Source organism: Ovis aries, chromosome 1, assembly GCF_016772045.2.
Source record: "Ovis aries strain OAR_USU_Benz2616 breed Rambouillet chromosome 1, ARS-UI_Ramb_v3.0, whole genome shotgun sequence".
Lineage (NCBI taxonomy): Eukaryota > Metazoa > Chordata > Mammalia > Artiodactyla > Bovidae > Ovis > Ovis aries.
Genome location: NC_056054.1, coordinates 220,314,133 through 220,336,896, shown reverse-complemented (window position 1 = coordinate 220,336,896; position 22,764 = coordinate 220,314,133). Strand labels below are relative to the sequence as shown.

The 22,764-nt window shown below is 37.3% G+C and overlaps 1 protein-coding gene across 2 annotated transcripts in view; it reads left to right on the top strand.

Moving 5' to 3' along the window:
- The window catches only part of SERPINI1 (serpin family I member 1), an 80,632-nt gene that overhangs the window by 40,446 nt on the left and 17,422 nt on the right, over window positions 1–22,764 (top strand). For both annotated transcript variants that reach the window (XM_012099879.5, XM_004003186.6), the window contains exons 2-6: window positions 9,891–10,158; window positions 11,166–11,396; window positions 13,373–13,567; window positions 15,386–15,590; window positions 22,313–22,410. In XM_012099879.5, coding sequence (XP_011955269.1) covers window positions 9,909–10,158; window positions 11,166–11,396; window positions 13,373–13,567; window positions 15,386–15,590; window positions 22,313–22,410 — 979 coding nt within the window. In that variant the 5' untranslated portion in view covers window positions 9,891–9,908. The remainder of the gene's footprint in view (window positions 1–9,890; window positions 10,159–11,165; window positions 11,397–13,372; window positions 13,568–15,385; window positions 15,591–22,312; window positions 22,411–22,764) is intronic.

Genomic DNA, 22,764 nt, shown 5'->3' with positions numbered 1-22,764 from the left:
ATAATAAAAATAAATCTAAGGCTTGTCATCCTTCTGAATTAACACTGAGCCATTAATTATCATGCACATGATGTGATACTTTACATAATGCATTTTCTGATTTAAAACTGTTAGTGCTTTTGTGATTGAAATGTAATCTTAAGACATTTCAAAGAATAGTGATGTGTTCTCTACATTTCTGTTTGATGATTTGATTAGTCCGTCACCATAACCCTACACTCCACATAAATATATAGCTATTTTTGAAAGTTATCAGGATGATTTTGACAGCTTAGCACCTGAGCAGTAGTCCTTAGGCTTTCTCTGGTGGCTCAGAATGTAAAGAGTCTTCCTGTAGTGCCGGAGACCCAGGTACTATCCCTGGGTCAGAAAGGTCCCCTGGAGAAGGAAATGGCAACCCACTCCAGTCTCTGCCTGGAAAATCTCATGAACAGAGGAGCCTGGCAGATTACAGTTCATAGGATTGCAAAGAGTCAAACACGACTGAGCGACTTCACTCCAGCAGTCCTAGTCCTTCACAAAGCATGCATAGGTACTTCATCCTTGATGCTTTGAAATCACTGATTTATCCTGAGAGATTTGGTGAATTCTTCTGCCTTTAATTGTACTGCTTGACATCCAACAGACAGTTCCTTGTATATATCCCAGGAATAAAAGATTCATCTACTAGCACAAATTAACTCTTTGTATGTGTCTTCTATTGTTGGGTGCTCTGTAAAAAAAAAAAAAAAAAAAAAAACCTTGGTTGTTGTTTTACAAGAAAATGGGTTAGTTCATTTCTCCAGTAAGGAATGCTTGCATCACTTACAGTAGTTTACATTCTCAATTTTATTCTCTTCAGTATATGTGGTCCTCTTTCTTTCTAGTACTGCCATCATACTATAGTCTTTTTGAGGGCAATTCTAGATCCAACTTGAAGCAAGGATTTAATTATGGGAGCCAACGTCAGTTGAAATAAGTCAGCTTAGAGAGCAAGGGTAAACAAATAGCCTAAAGTTCACATTTTCCAGGCTATGATGCGTATACAGGTAATGGCAACTTGCCTCTCTGTCTGAGGACCAGCTGGTTTCATTGAACATTGTTTAAAAGAATCATTCCAATTTCAGAAAAGTTAAAATTGGGGATAAGAAGGAACACCGTGCATGTTACAGTTGATGAAGCTTGCTAAATTATGGGTTGCTTAAATATATATTGTTTCACAAGTAATGACTCTTTTTTTTTTTATGTGACAAATTCTTTGAAAATTTTCCCAGTTTCATTTCTGCAGATCTAGGTTAAACCTGTCTCTTAATCAGGAAACACAGCTCTAGAAACATCAACTTTCTTGTTCCAAATTTTATCAAGTGAGCTAGAACTAACCAAAATTAGAGTAGTGGTTTCCAACCACTCAATACCTTCTCATGGGGGAGAAAAAAACCTTCATGAATTTAAGTATATATACTATAAGTGAGTGTCTTATTTTCATTTGGAAATGTTTGCTCTTTTATGTAATTGTAAGAGGCATTATTGTGAATTTTTTTTGCCCCCATCCCAATATATGTACTTTGTAAAGTAAAAATTTAGCAAACCTAAATTTAGTTCCCTCAATTAAAAAAATGTACATGCAAAAATCTGAGAATTAATAGGCCAGAGGGCTTCAAAACAGTGTTCTTTTGTTTCAAAAAAATCTTTTTATTTTGTGCTAGAATATAGCTGATTAACAAAAACGTATTGTGATAATTTCAGGTATTTTTTGCAGTAGACAGTTCTCCCTAGTTAAGTCCCATGGCTGTTTCTTTCTGGAGAAAGGACCTTCTTCAGCTGTTTATCTCACCTTCTAAAGAACACCTCCCTTGCTTTCTCAACTCAAAATACGAAACCACTTTTTTTAAAATTTCAAATAATTGGATTACCAAAAAAGAAATGTTACATACATGAATAATCAACCTCTCTAGAAATAAGACTACTATCTTTTTTTTTTTTATTGTTCTAGCTTTGGGTTCTGTGATTCCTCATACCTCAATTATAAAATTATTTAGTTCTCTAACCTGTTTCAGTGAAGTGTTTTCTGGAGCAAGATGCTCATACATGTGTCCACAACTTACCTGACCAATAGCAACAGGAGGAGAAATGCAAGAATTAACATAGTCTATCCACAGCTCAGCTGCCTTTGCCTTTCCTAGCACCACAACACAGTCCACTATTAGTCTGGTACTGTAGCCCCTTGATTTTACGAAGAAAGTATTTTATTCAGTAGCTTGAAAATGATCTACAAAGTGATGTTCCATGTGAGAGTAATACATTTTAGAATGCATGGATTATTATGATTAATGATGGGACCCTGGCATTTTGTAGACAAATGTTAATACAGTAACATTTGGGTATCACCTTTTGCGATTTTTCAAGGTGGTATACCCGTTTGTTAATGCAGCCCGTGTGCAGCCATCGCATTACGCCAGCATTGGTTACAGTGCCACTCTGTCAGGCTGGAAAGACAGCCTCAGACTCAATAAGGAAACACTTTATCAAAGGGAGTAAAAAATGGAAATGAGCTACTAACTGTGGGCTCAAATTAAATTAGCCACAAGAATGTAGAAGCAGCAGCTACTCTTGCTGTTCCTTCTAATGCAGCTGTGTGGGCCTTTAGATCTCATGCTGTATTCATTCACAGATATTTATTGGGCACCTAATATGTGGGAGGCATTAGGTGCTTATTCTGATTATCCTAAGACATAAAAGATGAAAGTACTTCTATTGTGCCTTCAAAAAGCCTCAGAGAAGAGAGAACACATGTACAGAATTGTCTGTAATAGAAGGAAGCAATAGTACATGCTGTTGGAGAGGTAGAGGTAAAATGTGCCAAGATTTCAGAGAAAGGGGAAATAGTTGTTTTAACTGAAGAACTAGGAGGGTATTCATAAAAGAAAAGGAAGTGGTTAGGAACCCTGATAAGTGGTTAGGATTTGAACAAATGGAACCAGGTTGAAGTTGTTCCAGAAAGAAAACTACGCAAGCCAGAAACAGGAGAGGGAAATTCTGGGATATGTATTGCAAAAGGGATTCTCACTAGAAATGCAGGATCCAGGAAGGAGAGTAATGGATAGAAGGAAATGCTGGCATAGCACAACAGTGAGTTATATTCAAGACTAAAGATTTGGGAGTTTAGTCTCCAGGCATAAGGGTGATCTCAGGTTTTATAAATATAGGAATACCTGTTTGTAACAGCACATCAAGGCAGTCATCGGGAGGATATGCACTTGTTGGAATGAGGACTGTAGCCTGGAATTCAGAGAATGGCCGAGGGTTCTTGGTGGAGTCTTTAGGAATGCATTAAAAGGAAGAACTGCCACCGTGGTCAGGGGAGTGGTCATGGGATGATGGCTAGGAGAAGTGTCAGGGATGCAGTATGGAGTAAGTGTTGACCATTCCTTGAACATAAGGGGAAAAGAGATGGGGAAGTGTCAAAAGACTTTGACATTGACATTTTAAGGAAATAAAAAAGGGTGGGTTTGACTGATAAGACAAAGATTCCTATTTGAGATTCCTATTCCACCTTGAATTTGAAATGCTGGCAAGAGTCAAAGACTAAATATCCCAAGAATGATTTGCAATGCACATTGGAAATGAAGATAAAAACAAAGCCAGAGTTAGAATTTTACTTATTTGGGAATAATATGAATAAAAACAATAGTTAAAGTACTTTTTTGTTTTGAGACATTCACCAGCAGGAACAAGAATAACATTACATGGGAGAAGGTCAGGAACAGATCCAGAGAGTATACCTACTTGATAGAAGGGGAAAGGAAATCTTCCCGTCTCCTCTGGGAAAAAGCAAAAAACAAAAACACTCAGGAGGAGTCAGAAGCAACAGAGGTGAAGGGGGCCAGGGACCAAGGGTAGAGTAGGTGGGATTACAATAGCTGGATCAGGCTACCAGAGTTCATTTTGCTTGCATATGATTTTGCCTTCAAAAGAAGGAAAAGTCACTTAACTATAGATCAGATGTCTGTTTCCAGAGGAGTGTTCATTAAATCTTTATTAAGGAGTTTCCTCATATCACTTGCTTCTGCTAGAGAGTTTCTAATTTATTAGAATTTCTAATTCTCTAGCAGAACATGTAAATCAGTATCCTGCTGCTCACTCCCCTGGGAAGAGCCCTGTCTCACAAACATATGGCTGGTCTTTCCAGGAATCCTCTAGAAGCTTGAAGGGGCATGATAGGTTTGGACATTTCTTTCCTCCAGTAAGGCAATGTTGCAGAGCTGTGGGTCCATCGAACACTTCTTTCTGCAATGGACCATCTGCTGAAGATCAGGGATTCCTAATGCAAGGCCAGCAAAAACCCTGGCCAATGAATATAATGTTCTGTTCCCCATGAGTGCATTTGTTGAGGAGATGATTTTCCCTTCACCTGATTCTTAAAAGTACCTCTTTTCTTAAAAAGATGAGAAGCACTGTAATAGATCATAAAGTGTTGCACAATGATGTGAGTTTCTTGAAGACAAGAGCCAGTCCTTATAAATTTTGGTATCTTCCTGATACCTCTATCAGTCTTGGCTGAATGACTCGGTAATGGTGCTGCATTCAGTGGGCCAGCACTAATGATAAAATGCTCATTTTGTCTCTACAATCTCTTGCTTGACTTAGCAATTATATAAGCCTAGGAAACATATTTTCTAATAATTTTCTAGTGTCCTTTACTAGTATAACTTTAGGATAAAATGAGTGCTTCAAACATACACACTGTCTCCTTTCTTTAATAAGTGTGCAGAGTAGGGATTGATATCTTCATGTAATGAATGAGGAAGCCAAGACACAGAATGCATGTGACTTGTCATAAGCCATATGTCATATGTCAGCTATTATTATTATCTCATGGTACATACATTAGTCCTGGAGAAGGGAATTTCTATCCACTCCAGTATTCTTGCCTGGAGAATTTCACGGACAGAGGAGCCTGGTTGGCTACAGTCTGTGGGGTAACAAAGAATTGGGACATGACTGAGCAACCAACACACACACACACACTCACATATACATTAGTAAACAAAAATGTCTACAAATGTAATAGTGTTGGCCATACTTCCTGAAATATTTATTGGTTGGCAATAGGTTTTGCTTTTATATGAATGAAGGCTTTTTATTAGCTTAAAATATGACGGTCATGTTCAGCTCAATTCAGTTCAGTCGCTCAGTTGTGTCCGACTCTTTGCAACGCCATGAATTTCAGCACGCCAGGCATCCCTGTCCATCACCAACTCCCGAAGTTCACGCGAACTCACGTCCATTGAGTCGGTGATGCCATACAACCATCTCATCCTCTGTCGTCCCCTTCTCCTCCTGCCCCCAATCCCTCCCAGCATCAAGGTCTTTTCCAGTGAGTCAACTCTTCACATGAAGTGGCCAAAGTACTGGAGTTTCAGCTTTAGCATCATTCCTTTCAAAGAATACCCAGGACTGATCTCCTTTAGAATGGACTGGTTGGATCTCCTTGCAGTCCTAGAGACTCTCAAGAGTCTTCTGCCACACCACAGTTCAAAAGCATCAATTCTTTGGCGCTCAGCTTTCTTCACAGTCCAACTCTCACATCCGTACATGACCACAGGAAAAACCATAGCCTTGACTAGACAGAACTTTGTTGGCAAAGTAATGTCTCTGCTTTTCAATATGCTATCTAAGTTGGTCATAACTTTCCTTCCAAGGAGTAAGCGCCTTTTAATTTCATGGCTGCAATTACCATCTGCAGTGATTTTGGATGCCCCTAAAATAAAGTCTGACACTGTTTCCACTTTTTCCCCATCTGTTTCCCATGAAGTGATGGGACCAGATGCCATGATCTTCGTTTTCTGAATGTTGAGCTTTAAGCCAACTTTTTCACTCTCCTCTTTCACTTTCATCAAGAGGCTTTTTAGTTCCTCTTCACTTTCTGCCATAAGGGTGCTGTCATCTGCACATCTGAGGTTATTGATATTTCTCCCGGCAATCTTGATTCCAGCTTGTGCTTCTTCCAGCCCAGCGTTTCTCATGATGTACTCTGCATAGAAGTTAAATAAGCAGGGTGACAATATACAGCCTTGACGTACTCCTTTTCCTATTTGGAACCAGTCTGTTGTTCCATGTCCAGTTCTAACTGTTGCTTCCTGACCTGCCTACAGATTTCTCAAGAGGCAGGTCAGGTGGTCTGTATTCCCATCTCTTTCAGAATTTTCCACAGTTTATCAGGATCCACACTGTGAAAGGCTTTGGCATAGTCAATAAGGCAGAAATAGATGTTTTTCTGGAACTCTCTTGCTTTTTCCATGATCCAGCAGATATTGGCAATTTGATCTCTGGTTCCTCTGCCTTTTCTAAAACCAGCTTGAACATCAGGGAGTTCACGGTTCACATATTGCTGAAGCCTGGCTTGGAGAATTTTGAGCATTACTTTACTAGCGTGTGAGATGAATGCAATTGTGCAGTAGTTTGAGCATTCTTTAACATTGCCTTTCTTTGGGATTGGAATGAAAACTGACCTTTTCCAGTCCTGTGGCCACTGCTGAGTTTTCCAAATTTGCTGGCATATTGAGTGCAGCGCTTTCACAGCATCATCTTTCAGGATTTGAAATAGCTCCACTGGAATTCCATCACCGTCACTAGCTTTGTTCATAGTGATGCTTTCTAAGGCCCACTTGACTTCACATTCCAGGATATCTGGCTCTACATGAGTGATCACACCATCGTGATATTCTGGGCTGTGAAGATTTTTTTTTTGTACAGTTCTTCTGTGTATTCTTGCCATTTCTTCTTAATATCTTCTGCTTCTGTTAGGTCCATACCATTTCTGTCCTTTATCGAGCCCATCTTTGCATGAAATGTTCCCTTGGTATCTCTAATTTTCTTGAAGAGATCTCTAGTCTTTCCCATTCTGTTCTTTTCCTCTATTTCTTTGCATTAATCGCTGAGGAAGGCTTTCTTATCTCTCCTTGCTGTTCTGTGGAACTCTGCATTCAGATGCTTATATCTTTCCTTTTCTCCTTTGCTTTTTGCTTCTCTTCTTTTCACAGCTATTTGTAAGGCCTCCCCAGACAGCCATTTTGCTTTTTTGCATTTCTTTTCCCTGTTAAATGCAGTCATATCCCAATAGTTGAGTTATTGAATGACAGATACTACTATCATATAGTGACTTTAATTTCTTGGTCTTGTACTAGATAACATTAAATGAAAACAACATGTCTCTGCTGGGTAGAGTGAAGATGGCACATCAGATAGTAGTATGGTGTCATGACGTAGAGCATGGGCTTTTGAACCCCATTTGGATTTCAGACTTTCCCTAAATACCATTACATCTTCAGTATTAAGTACTAGATACGTTTTAAGTTCTCTTTGAGCTTAAGAGAGTACGTGCTGAATTTGTTCCATCTGAAACCAGAGAGAAAACTCGTATCTTCTACTTTGATTTTCCCTGGAGGGGACAGAGGAAAAGAGAATGCCACATCAGTCTCTATGGTGGCTGAAGTCTGTGGACCAGCAGGGCAGCTGTGCCCTGGCGTCTGGTTTCTGTCTGGATGCTGTTTTCACCGCAGACTCTGTTCTGCAACCATGTGCTTCATCTCCCACCAGTAGCCATTCTCGGCCTCCTCACTGCATGGTTGTGAGAGTTCATATTTACATACAGGCTAAACGTTATTTTCCTAAACAAGCAAAAATTACTCAAACCTTACTCCAAAATGTGTGGGCTTCCCTGGTAGCTCAGCTGGTAAAGAATCTGTCTGCAATGCAGAAGACTCTGGTTTAGTTCCTGAGTTGGGAAGATCCTCTGGAGAAGGCATAGGCTACCCACTCCAGTGTTTCTGAGGTTCCCTGGTGGCTCAGACAGAAAAGGATCCACCTGCAATGTGGGAGACTCGGGTTCTGATCCCTGGGTTGGGAAGATCCCCTGGCAACCCACTCCAATATTCTTGCCTGGAGAATTCCATGGACAGAGGAGCCTGGCAGGGTACAGTCCTTGGGGTTGCAAAGAATCAGACACGACTAAGTACGTGCACACACACACACACACACACACACACACACACACACAAAGCACACAAAGCGTGTGGGGGGATGGGTGCGGGGGTGGGGGAATTTGAAACTTCTCAGACAAAAAACTGATTCCTAAAACTTAACCCTAAAATATGAAGGATTTGCAGAATGACTAGGCAAAGGTCTCTGAAATTGATCAGAAATGTTACAGGACTGGTTAAGGCATTCTGACTCAGAAACCTGTAGGAAGCATGCTGCTCTTAGACTAAATGTGTATTCACTCTGTTAACTGAGTAATGAGGACTGTTTTGCGTCGTACTAATTTAAATACAATTTTCCAAATGTGTTTGCTCACTACCACTTTACTTGTTGTTTTAGTGATAATTTGTTTTTTTAAAAATACCAAGAACAAGGAAGCTACTTAATTGTTTGAATAGGTAGTTTAGCTTCCAGATGCCTACAGTGACAAAGTGTCAGAGTACGGGGGGAGAGGGGATCCTGTTTCCAGTGTGTGCCAGTCAGGCTCTTTGTGGGGAGACAGGGCATGTGGAACACTAGTTGCCGAGAGGCAGGAATATCTTTCTAAGATATCTGGGCGCTGACGCTGCTTTCTCTTCCCAAGAGAAAATGGTTCACGGGCCAGATGAGCTTGATATTGTGAATAGTTATTTAAATAGAATCACTAGTTGACTGGTATAAGCTGAAATAGTCCTATAAGCCTGAGTATGAAAGGATGGCATTGCTGGAGCAAGGCTCCTCCCTGCACAGAGACAGGCACCTAGGACAGCAGCCTCCTAGGAACTGCTGTCTAAGGAAAACCACACAGGACCTGCCAAATCTGCTTTTCCTCAGGGTTACCACTTCCTATGGGTTCAGCAGCTTGGGCTGAGTAGACTGGGGCTCCTGGCAGGTGTGTGTCTGATAGCTCTCCTCTAGTTGGTAACCCAACTAGAGTTAGTGCATTAATTTCATGTGAAAATGTGAGTTGCTCAGTTGTGTCTGATTCTTTGTGACCCCTTGGACTGCCAGGGGGAGTAGTATCCCCAGTAGCCCACCAAGGTTCTCTGTCCATGGGGATTCTCCAGGCAAGAATACTGGAGTGGGAAGCCATTCCCTTCTCCAGGGGATCTTCCCAACCCAGGGACTGAACCCAGGTCTGCTGCATTGCAGGCAGATTTTTTTACTGTCTGTGCCATCAAACTGTAGTAAATGGGTAAAGGGGCATTTGAAAATGCCTAACTTCAGTAACTGATCTTAAACCCTATAAATATTTTTTGGTTTTCACTTGGGTTGTCCTGGGCCTATATAGTTTAGTGTTAGCTAGAATAAACTGTTTCAAAGTCATGACCAAAATATATATGATGAAAGTGGTAGTCGCTCAGTCATGTCTGACTTTGCGACCCCATGGATTGTAGCCAGCCAGGCTCCTCTGTTCATGGAATTCTCCAGGCAGCAATACTGGAGTGGGTTGCCATTTCCTTCTCCAGTGGGTCTTCCCAACCCTGAGATCAAATCTGGGTCTCTTGCATTGCAGGCAGATTCTTTACCATCCAAGCAACCAAAGAAGCCTCATATATGATGAGGCTGTGAAAACTGATAAATTAGCTGCACCACACATTGTTAAATATGTATCTATATCTACTTAACCTCATGAAGATGGGACCAGGGCTATCTTGTTCCTGGGAGTATCCTCAGAACTCAGCAGCATTACTTGCTCATTTGACTATTAATTGATTAATAGGATCTTCCAACAAATCCCTTAATGAGCTTTTGTTATAGACACAATAACACTGCATGTGTTATTAAACTTTTGGTTTGCTTTACAGCTTTTCCAAGAAATTATTTTTATTATTATTTTATGGTTCCATTTCTCTGAGGTAATAATTGATATGTAAATTATTGTTCTCCAGGCTTGAGATTATTCTGGCATGGCTTTTCTTGGACTCTTCTCTTTGCTGGTTCTGCAAAGTTTGGCCTTAGGGACCACTTTCACTGATGAAACCATTGCTGAGTTGTCAGTGAATATGTATAACCATCTTCGAGCCACTGGGGAGGATGAAAATATTCTCTTCTCTCCATTGAGTGTCACCCTTGCAATGGGAATGTTGGAACTTGGAGCCCAAGGGTCTACCCTGAAAGAAATCCGTCACTCAATGGGATATGACAGCCTGAGAAATGGTAAGTGTGCTTAGGTTTGATTTCTCAAAATAGTTTGACTTTAGCTTTCAGCTCAATTGTGTTGTCTGTATCTGAGGCAGCAGTATTTACACCGGGTAAGAAAGTGGTCTCACTAAGATGGTATGAGTAAGACAAGCATTACAAAACCCAAGAAAGTTCTTTTTCTTAGCTGCATCCCTGGCTGAGTTAATCTAAGAAAATGATATCTTTATTATTATTATCATTGTTGTTATTTAAATAAACTTCACTGTGATTAACAAAAGCAAACATGGTTCTTGCTCTGATGGCATTTCCAATTTAGAGAGAGAGGCATAAATTAATCAATTATCACATAAATAAATGAGAAATTACAACTGTTAGGAGTGCTTTACAGAAAAAATTTTCTAAATATCGGAAATTTTTACTTAAAACCAACTGTATCTTCATTGTTCAACTAGCAACCATGAATTTTTTTGGAATGTTGTATAATACTATCATGACAATCTTTTGTATTGGAGAAAATTTCTAGCTAAAATGTATATTGTAATCACTTTGCTATGGTGTACAGTTTCTATTTAACATTTCTAATATACATATGAATCAATGCATTAAAAACTTGAGAGTTAATACAATTTTGACTGGATTTTCTATTTATAAAGTTAAAAAGTTTACTAAAAGGAATATTTTGATTTTTAAACTAGATAATAAAAATTAATTCATATTTCTGATAATTATAAGACTAATTTAAAGTAACCTAAGTACTTTAAAAGAAAACAAATATCTCTACTTTATAGATAAATAATCAATAAAAAATAAAAATAATATCAGTAATAAAACTGCAAAAGTTGAACATCTAGAAACTGCACAAATCTTGCAACTTCCTCACCATGTCAGTGTGGGGAAGAAGGCGGTGCTTTTTCTATGGGCCTGTTCTCTTAATCCTCCTTGCTGTATTTTCATGCTCTTCCACTCTCCAGGATCTTTTACTGTTTGTTCCACTAATGAACTTATCCTTTGTCATTTTGCAGGTGAAGAATTTTCCTTCTTGAAGGATCTTTCTCACATGGTAACTGCTGAAGAGAGCCAGTATGTGATGAAAATTGCCAATTCCCTCTTTGTGCAAAATGGATTTCATATCAGTGAAGAGTTTTTGCAAATGATAAAAAAGTATTTTAATGCAGAAATCAATCACGTGGACTTCAGTCAAAATGTAGCTGTGGCCAACTATATCAATAAGTGGGTGGAGAATAACACAAACAGTAAGTCATTTGGCTCCTTTCTTTCTCTAATAGCTTAGTTTGAACTTTCTTTTACTTCTGACATTATTTGTCCCTTTGTTCCTTTTACATTTTGAATGTTAGATTGCATTTAGTTGAATGTCTACTAATTGTTCTACTAATTGTTTTATATAGATTACAACTGACTTTAGAAACCTTGTTCATGATTAACATTGGAGAAACATGTTAAATCTTTTGACATATATAGAATATTGGCACTGATAAATTAATATGAGATGTGTATCTCCAGTGGTGAGTTTCATCTGAACAGTAATCTTATTACTGTATGGAATTTTACTAGAGCTGACTATTTCATGAGTTAGATACTATTTAGAATGACAGTTGGTGACTCTCTTAACAGTGTGATTAAAATAGAATAAGAGAGTTTAAAGATATCTGTTGACTTTTAAACCACAGAACTTAATTGGTAATCAAAAAATTATACAGGATTCCTTTTATTTATTTTTATTTTTATTTTTTATTTTTTTATTTTTTTAATTTTAAAATCTTTAATTCTTACATGCATTCCCAAACATGAACCCCCCTCCCACCTCCCTCCCCATAACATCTTTCTGGGTCATCCCCATGCACCAGCCCGACAAGCCCATTTTAAGTCAAATAAATGGAAAGGGATTAGAAAAAGATGCATTTGTTTTAATTTTTATTTCTAAATCTTATTATCCAAATGTATTCAAACTCTCCAAATGTTTCATATGTTACCATTCTATTTTCCAATTTTACCAACAAAATAATTGAAATTGGAATTAAAAAAAAAAAAAAGACCAAACTGAAAGTAGATTACTTTGGCTGTTCATTAAATTAATTAACTCATGTTGTCAAGACTCCAAAAATAATATTAGTCTTAATACCTTTAATGCTGGAACAGCAACAACAAAAGACCCTGATCACATACTCTTTGTCCTATAATCCCCAAAATGCTGACTTAAAAAGAAAAAAGAAGTGCTAACTAATAAAATGAGAGAGTACCAAGCGAATATTGGTTCTACGGTTTCTAACTATGAGATTAAAATGTAACATAAAAGAAATATAATTGTGTTTTAACACTCAAAGAGTAAGTTAAGAATAATAATTCACCTGCATCAGGCTGAATTATTGAAAGCTGTTAATTCCAAACTCCCCTTAAACAATTTCAGCCATCACCAAAGTCCCAAAGTCTTTCACAACAGATTTAGATAGGAACATTTAAATGATAAGAAATAAGATATCATGAGTTAAACTGGCTTTTACACATCTCTTTTCACTTACTCAGAAGCAGTTGTTACATTTGGTAAAAAGATATCCAATGTACATGGGGAAACTATTTGAATTGGATGACATTTAAATTATATACATTGTACAAGAGTAAACTTAGAAATGTTTGTTGAATGCTTACTCTGTGTTGGGGGGCTTTCCAGGTAGCTCAGTGGTAAAGAATCTGCCTGCCAGTGCAGGAGACTGGGTTCTATCCGTGGGTTGGGAAGATCCCCCAGAAAAGGGAATGGCAACCCACTCCAGTATTTTTGTCTGAAAAATTCTATGGACAGAGGAGCATGGCAGGCTGTAGTCCACAGGGTCACAGAGTCAGACACGACTGAGCTACTGAGCGCATGCACACTGTGCTGAGTTTTACATTTATCATTGCAACTAGGAAGTAGTGAAGCCGGAGATTCTGTTGTATATGGTTCTGTAGTCTGTGCAAATGTCAGAATACTACCAGTGTTATTTTAGGTGATGTGGGTGTTTTAGATTTCCTTAGTCTGTAAGTGTGTGTGTGTGTGTGTGTGTGTGTGTATAACATTTTTCCTTTGAAACTTAGAGTACTTTTAATTTTTATTGTAAATATTACAATGGTATAAAGTTCTTAATCACTCTGTCAGATGATAGTTTGACCATCTTTTGATATTCTTTCATCTTTTGATTTAATATGAATTTTCATCCGTTTGTCTTTTCCTGAATAGGTCTGTTGAAAGATTTGGTATCCCCAAGGGATTTTGACGCTGTCACTCATCTGGCCCTCATCAATGCTGTCTATTTCAAGGGGAGCTGGAAGTCACAATTCAGACCTGAAAATACCAGAACTTTTTCCTTCACTAAAGATGATGAAAGTGAAGTCCAAATTCCAATGATGTACCAACAAGGAGAATTTTATTATGGTAAGACATTTTGGCTTTTTTTCTCTCTTCTTACAGTATATCAACAAATTTCTAAGAAAAAACATGAAATATTCATTATTCAGATTTCTTATCAATCTGATTTGGGCTACAATTCAATTTTCTTGGCCCCATTTTCAAAGACTTTTGATTAGATCCTGAGTGAATATTATATGTTGTGACAGTTTTCCAATATGTTTAGTTTATAAAGTTGATTACACATACAGAGTGGCTTTATTCATGTGAAAATATCTGACCTTGTATAAGAATGTTCTGAGTTCCTCCAGAAAGCCATTCACTTTGGGGTAGTTTTCAGTGAACCGTATGTTCTGCCCAGGTCTTGATTTGTACACCCATCACTTTTTGCAATATAAGCATTCTTTTAAAATGTTGATTTCAGACTTGTGTATGTATGTGTGTGTGTGCGTGCTTGCGCGCGCTTGCGAGCTTAGTCTCTCATGTCTGACTCTTTGAGACCCCGTGAACTCTAGCCCACCAGGCTCCTCTGTTCACAGGATTTCCCATGCCAGAATACTAAAGTGGGTTGCCATTTCCACTCCAGGGGATCTTTCTGATCCAGGGATTGAACCCATGTCTCTTGCATCTGCTGCACTGGCGGGCAGATTATTTACCACTGTGCCGCTTGGGAAGCCCATAAATATGCCTGGTCAGGCATAATTACTCATAGTTTCACTTACTGAGAGTCTATAATTTGTGATACAAGCCCGCATCTTTGGCATTATTCTCAAGGATATTTTGTTGGACTTTTCAGAAGTTTAGGGTGCTAATGCTTTCCACATACCATGCTGAACTGTGATAATTTATTGTCTTAAGCAGAAATGTAAGTAAGCTAAATATATGTTAGAACAAATATTTTATTCTATGCAAAGGTACATCATAAAAGTAACAGATTATAATCACAGTTAATTAAATTAACAGTCAAAATACGAAAGGAAAATATCCGTTTATTTGAGAACCAAAATATTTAATGTGTGTCTAGAGGATATCAGTTAAATGAAAATATTCAGAACAAAAATATTACATTTGTTATTTAAACTAGTTGCAGGGTTATTTATTTTAAAGACTTCATTATTATTATTAATAAAAGCCTGGTCAATTTAGCTAATTCATAGAACACTAAGCCAATTACCTAATTATCTAATTTGGAGATTTTAATCACCATAAATGCTCTAGATTTCATGATGGCTGTGCTACCTTGGCCTCAAAACTTTTAGCTATGGTAATTATAATGGAGTAGGCTTCCTTGGTGGATGATCCCTGGGTTGAGAAGATCCTCTGGAGAAGTGAATGGCAACCCACTCCAGTTTTCTTCCCTGGAGAATTGTATGGACAGAGGAGCCTGGCGGGCTAGGATCTATGGGGTCAGAAAGAGTTGGACATGACTGATCGAGAAACCAGGTATTACATGGTCAGTTTTTTCCTTCTTAGAAATTAGGTAGATATTGGTAAATGTAATTTACATCCAACTTGGATCCAGAGCTTTATTTTTCTAATCATGACTTTTCATTTTTTTAATGATATCCTTAAAATACATTCATTTGAGGTATCTCACTTAAAAATAAAATGTTAAGTCTAGAGAACATGCCATGATACATGTGAAACAATTCTGGAAATCCTAAAATGAATTTGGTAGGGCTGAGGAGTCACAATTTTAGGGCCTGCTTTAAAATAAATTGTCTTCTTCTCAGATGCCTGAATTTTTTATATTCTATACATTATTTTGGAAGAAAGTTATAACAAATTTAAATATTTTATTCAAGCCTTGATGGGGGCCTTTTATCTCCTTTCTGTCCTTTTTAGGAGAATTTAGTGATGGCTCCAATGAAGCTGGTGGCATCTACCAAGTCCTGGAAATACCATATGAGGGAGATGCGATAAGTATGATGCTGGTATTGTCCAGACAGGAAGTTCCACTGGCCACACTGGAGCCATTGGTTAAAGCACAGCTGATTGAAGAGTGGGCAAACTCTGTGAAGAAGCAAAAGGTGGAAGTGTACCTGCCCAGGTGAGAGACTCCTGTATAACTCCCTCTGATAACATGGGCAGCGGGTATCAATGAGGGTTCTGACTCAGAGGAACTCTGGTCACTGCTTTTGAATTTTGTCGTGTGTTGCTCTTCTCTTCCTCCTTTTCCTTCTCCTCCTTCTTCATCTTTTTAAAGTATTCTTTCACACTCATTCAGTTCTGCCCAGAGACACAGGCTGACTCATTGATTCATTCAGTACTACTTATGAAGACCAAGTTTCAGATATGAGTCAATATCCTTAGCTTAATTTTAGAAGATTTTTCAATAGATTATCTCTGAATATCATTTGCGTTGACAGTCTCTGGTAGTTCATTAATATTTGAAGTTGATAGTAGCTGGGGGAAAATAACTACTTTGTTGGAAGTGCAAACAAGTCATATTTTAGGTGTTAAGCTGCAATCATAAATAAGCAGGAAGAAGCTTAAAATTTTCCCTGTGACTGAAAGAATAAAAGCTATGCAGGGCCTAGATATTCTGACTACCATTCACTTTCTCAACCCTTTCTCTGACCACTCACCATGTCAAATCCTTTGTAGTAGGTACTGTCTGTGTGCTTGTGCTTATTCCACAGTCACCTGCTCTTTTATGCCTCTAGGTCTCTAGGTACATTTTTGCATTAACCTAAAATGCCCTCTTGGAGTCTTTGCCAGGTATTGTTTACTTGGCCTTCAGGTTACAACTCTGGCACCAGTTCTTCTAGAACCAGGTGATGGAGCAGATGACCCTCACTTTGCCTCATGTATTCACCTCCCTGTTATGACAATGCATTTATGTTACTGTGCATGTTTGGTAAGTCACTTCAGTCATGTCCAACTCTCTGTGACCCTATGGACTGTAGGACAGCAGGCTCCTCTGTCCATGGGATTGTCCAAGCAGAATACTGGAGTGGGTTGCCATGCCCTCCTCCAGGGGGTCTTCCTGACCCAAGGATTGAGCCCACATCTCTTACTGTCTCTTGCATTGGCAGGTGGGTTCTTTACCACTAGTGCCACCTGGGAAGTCTCAAATTACCATCCCATAGCAGAATTAAATTTTTTGTAGGTCTTGCTTTTTTTTTTCTGTAAATTCTTTTAAAGTCAGTTATCTCTTCCATCCTAGAAACACAATAAGTGTTTGCAAAAATCAAATCCAACTGAAGATATTATTCTGCCCTGAATACCTTAAAACCTAATAGGAGAGCTAGACCAATAAATACAAACAACAAATTTATAAACATAATGTGTAAATTCTAGGCTAGAAAACAAGACATAGATAAACAGCCAGTAAGTATGCACATGTGTGTATGTGGAGTACAGTTCAAATATTCATTCCATATTAAGAAAATTTTAAAAACATGATTAATATGAATACTGAAGGATGATAAATAAGATATTAGTATTAAAATTGAATTACTTAAGTTCATTGTGCACGAATGCATGCTAAGTAGCTTCAGTCATGTCCAACGCTTTGCAACGCCCCTGACCCCATCAGATTCCTCTGTCTATGGGATTATTCCGGCAAGAATACTAAAACTCATTAACTAATTCATATTTATTCCTTTAATAACATTAGGAATTATCATTTGAAAGTTACATTTTATATAAATACTTATTTCTCCAAAACTTTAGCTGATATTTGTTTCTGTTAATGAAAGACTGTTTGAAACTATATATATTTTTAGCTAGAACTATATATGTACTTTATTTTAAAGTTGTATATTCATAATATATAGCCATATATTTCTTAGTCTACATATGAAAGTTAAGGTAATCATAACCCCAATTTTTTTTCTTTCTGGCTAAGGTACTTGTATAACTTCCCATGATAATACATTTATGTAGAAAGATTTCTGTTCCCAAGGAGAGATAGCCAATGAATATCTAACAAACAAAACCAAGGGTTTTTATAATAGATGATCATTTACGTCTATTATTTAGTACATGAGTGCTTCCCTGATGGCTCATTGGTAAAGAATCTGCCTGCCAGTGCAGAAGACGTGGGTTCATTAACTGGGTTGCGAAGATCCCCTGGAGAAGGAAATGGTAACCCACTCCAGAACTGTTGTCTGGGAAATCCCATAGACAGAGGAACTTGGCAGGCTATAGTCCATGGGGTTGCAAAAGTGTAGGACACAACTGAACAATAACAACAATTTAATATATGAACAATGTATCTTAACTCTAAAGGAACCATTTACTTTTAATCTTTAAATAACTAAATCTGATTTAAACTCTTATCTACTGACCTTTTATCATTACTTTTGTATTTTCCCTTGTATTTTATAAGGAATTCTTTTTGATGATATCAGAAACTCGGTACAGAATTAATGCATCTTTTACTAAATTCTATGAATTAACTGTAGCATTTCCTCAAATATTTAATTCTATGAGGATGCAAAGTTATTTGGTATTTTAAAAGAATTCTAAATGAATGCTTAATCAGTATCATATATTGTAATTCAACCATATTCACTAGAAAATGTGGCCTCCAGGTCCTGTCCACTGAGACATTGAATGCGGCAGCAGAAGAAAATTAAATTTTCATTTTCTAAGAGATACTCTTCAATTATGAAATAGTTTAGCTTGCTTGCTTGCTCATATTAATGCCTGTTGCTAAACTAGGCACAGTTAATTACCATGTATCCATTTTGCCAGAAGTACTACCAGTTCTCCTTCTGCATGGCTAATGCACAGAGTGGGAGGCTAAATAGCTACATAAGATAAATTGGGTTTCCTTTTTTAAGAGATTGACTCTTTTCAAATGCCAGTGTGTCAGTAATAATCAATGGGAACCATCCACCCCTCCATTTTACAGCTTTAGGACCCAGCAAATGTTCATTGAGGGTAATGATTAGGGTAATGATACATGTGACTTTAATTTTAGCAAAGGTAAAAATTTTCTAATAGTTGTGTTCCAGCTTTACTCAAGTGTCTGTCTTAAAGGGCTTATATAGCTTGTTTGTTTGTTTGTTTTTCACATGGAGACATTACTCTAAGAATTGAACTTAGTGTTTCTGAATTTGCCCACATTCTGATCCTATCTGACAGGTATTTACTTTCTATTATATCAGATTGGTGATGGACAGGGAGGCCTGGCGTGCTGCGATTCATGGGGTCGCAAAGAGTCGGACACGACTGAGCGACTGAAGTGAACTGAACTGATATCAGATTTTATACAAATTTATTTAAAATGCTTTCCTTAAGAGGCATAGGGTATTTGGGGGTTGGGGGAGAGTGGAAAAGGCAATTACTTTTGTATTGTTATTTTTTTTCCCCTGAACAATAAATCCTACAGGAATCAGATGCTGAATTGAAATTACATTTTTATCCAAAATACAAGAATCTGTTCCAAAGAGGGTAAGATTTCTATCTCTATGTGATATTAACAAATCCAGTGAAATACCACAAGGTTTATACACAGTCATACATACATCTCTAAGATTTAAATGAGATTGCCAAATATTCTTCCAGTTTATCCATGTTAGAAAATATAATTTGGCTACTATATAAAATATATTTTATTTATATATGCATAATATATGTAAAATATTTAAAAAGCACTGTGGAGTAATGCCTGCCCTAAAGTAATGATCATGTAATTATTATCTGTTATTACTATTGTTTATTTCTAAGTCCTAGTATTTATCTGTTGTTAATCTATCTCTAAGTGGGATTTTTAAAACCTGATTCTAATGAAATTGCCATCTTCATTACATATTTTTACTTTTCTGGTTTTACTGATACAGTTTAGGTATAAAAAGATTTTTCTAACATTAGAATCAAATCTCTACTTGGAATGCAGATGGACTGGCTGTAGTATCTTTCCACTCTGACCTTTGTAGTCTCAGATTTTTCATTTGTGATCAGAGTGCTAGAAATCAAAGGATAAGTGGTTCTCTATTTTGTAATGAGAAACCATCCTGCTACTTTGAAATGCTTGTCTTCTAATAAAGCACTTCAGTTCCATGCCTTAAAAGAAAACCGGTGCATAAGCCATCTGATTTTGTTCTTTAACATGAATGCTTTTATTAGATTTTTTTTACAAAGGGTTTGATTGATTCTTACCCATATTTTTTTTTTTTACAAATGTCCTTATGTGTAATATATATTTGTTCTTTTCTAACACTTGCTTCACATAATCTCCAGTGTTTCTGCCCTCCATATACCTCTTTAATTTATTCAGATATAATAGAAAGTTGCAAATACAAGATTACATCAAATGCCTTTACAAAAACAGCCATGCCTTGTGGTTTAAAAAAAAGCAGTGTTGTGGCTTTTTATTTTTAAAATCAGTGGGTGAAATGTAAAATCTTCCTGTAGCTTGTTTGTCTGTTTTTAAAGAAGCCATTATTGGAATTATGGTGATTAGTTGTGGGGGGGGCACTTTTCAGTCAGGAAGATCTCAGCTCATATCTTGATTCTGCCATCTACTAGCTGTGTGATTAGGACAAGTTGCTTAGTTTTGTTGAACTTCAGTTTATTCTTCTGTGGAACAGAGATAATAATACCTATCTCATAGGACTGCGTGAGATTATCACAGGGATGAGTAGATGAGATTCTAAGCATAAAGGAATCTGCACAGTGCCCAGGATATGGTGGCACCAGCACTAATGGTAAAAACTCTCCTGCCAGTGCAGGGGATGTAAGAGATGTGGGCTTGATCCCGAAGTAGGGAAGATACCCTGGAGAAAGGAGATGAAAACCCACTCCAGTGTTCTTGCCTGGAAAACTCCACAGAGAGGAGAGCCTGGTGAGCTACAGTCCATAGGGTCACAAAAAATCGGAAATGACTAAAGCGACTTAGCACTGCCCTGCACTGGGACTTGGTAAACACTCAGTGTAAATGTTGCACATAGCTACAATATAGTGAGTACTGTTAACAGTATCTGCCCTTTATTTCATGCCTCCTACATGATAGCGCTGTCCTAAGACATTTGGAAACCTTATTTAATCTCCTCAATGATACTGTGAAGTAGGCATTATTATTGCCATTTTCCACATCCCAAAATCGAGGCTCAGAAATTAGGGAACTTGCCCAAAATCAATCTCTATCAAATACCATCTTCATCTGAACAGCCTCAGAAGTGTGAAACAAAGCTGGTTTTAAGAAGTAAAAAGGATTTCTTACTGACATCTTCCTTCATGTCCCTATTTTAGGCAGATCAGGGTATACACACTACCTGGATCATATCTCAATTCTGCCACTTATTAGCCATGATCCAAGGTGGAGCTCCCTTGGTGGCTCAGCGGTAAAGAATCTGCAATGCAGGAGACCTTGGTTTGATCCCTGGATCAGGAAGATCCCCTGGAGAAGGAAATGGCAACCCATGCCAGTATTCTTGCCTGGGAAATTCCATGGACAGAGGAGCTGGGTGGTCTACATTCCATGGGGTCTCAAAGAGTCAGATGCCACTTAGTAACTGAACCACCACCATCACAACTTAATCAGCTTATTTCTCTGCCCCTCAGTTTCCTCTAATATTAACTGAAGATAATACCTACCTCAAAGGGCTGTAGTGATATTTAAATTAATCTGTTTTTATTGATCTATTTTATACTGTTGGAATCCCATGGACGGAGAAGCCTGATAGGCTGCAGTCCATGGGGTCGTGAAGAGTCGGACACAGCTGAGCGACTTCACTTTCGCTTTTCACTTTCATGCATTGGAGAAGGAAATGGCAACCCGCTCTAGTACTCTTGCCTGGAGAATCCCAGGGATGGTGGAGGCTGCCGTCTATGGGGTCGCACAGAGTCCGACACGACTGAAGCGACTTAGCAGCATACTGTTGGAAAAGTTTCTGTTGTATAGTAAGCTCCATCTGTGACCAATAAATAAACGAACAAATAAATAAATGACAAAGCATACACAGAAAACACTTTAAAATTTCACTCAAGTCATTGAATATATTCTGCAGTATATTTTTCTTTTTTTTTTCATTAATACAAAACAAGATTTATTTGTGTTTATTGATGTTATTATATTTTTCTGCTCATCCCGCTTTTTATTTTCACAGTCACTATCTGCTTTTTGTGGTATCAAAGTAAACAATGTTTGAGTGCAAGTTAAACTGTTGGATATAGACAACATTTAGTACTTAGTTTAATATGTTTGCTATACATTTACTCATCTATTGGTTTTCTCCTGATCATTCCTCTTGTTTATAGCAACCATTCTCTTGTCATTCTTCTTAAAACCAGAAAATCAGAAATGATGCTAGTATAACATTTAGTGACTATTACAGACTTAGCTTTTTAAGGACACAGCCCATTGCCTAAAAACTTGTATTTATGATGTTTTAATTAGAAGGCAGCATATTTTAAAAAGCAAATAGTTAGTACTAACCAGCTGTTTTCACGTTTTATAAAAAATTAATAAAAAGCCTTTGCTTTTAAAAACTGTGGTTGTTTATTAATATAGTCATGACTGGTCCATATTTTTCACTGGAAATACTGGTGATACAATGCATTGATTTGGAAGAGATTCCCGATTAAGACCAACATAGCTTCCTATTTATTAATGTAATACTATTCTGTTGTTATTCTTTTTAATACTCCCTCTTTTTACAATAATAATCAAATGCTACATGCAGTCAAAAACCAGGTTTAGCATAATTTATCCTCTATAAAATAGACTTTTAAAAAATCAACATATCTAACATTTTATTCTTGTCCCAGGTAACAATATGCTGTAACTAAATACTTCTTCCCCTCTATGTTCTCCAGGTTCACAGTGGAACAGGAAATTGATTTAAAAGATGTTTTGAAGGCTCTTGGAGTAACTGAAGTTTTCATCAAAAATGCAAATCTGACAGCCTTATCTGGTAGGAAATAAACATCAATTAAAAATATATATATATATTCCAAAAAGCTTTTTTATAATGATGATGGTCAAGCCTCTGTTTATTACAGAGTTCTGAGGTGAAATATATTTATCAATTGCCAGGTAAATATAGCAAATATATTTAACTTCTATAAGAAAATTATAAATACAGTCATAACATTAAATTTATGTTATTCTGATTCATGTCTTATCTTTGAGAGTAGATTATATTCTCCAGAAGACCTGTCTTATACATCTTATAACATCTGACAAAATGCCTTGTAGATAATCAATAGATGTGTTGATTGAATATCTCAATGTATCTGGTTATAATAAATCATATAGGAAAGAAAGA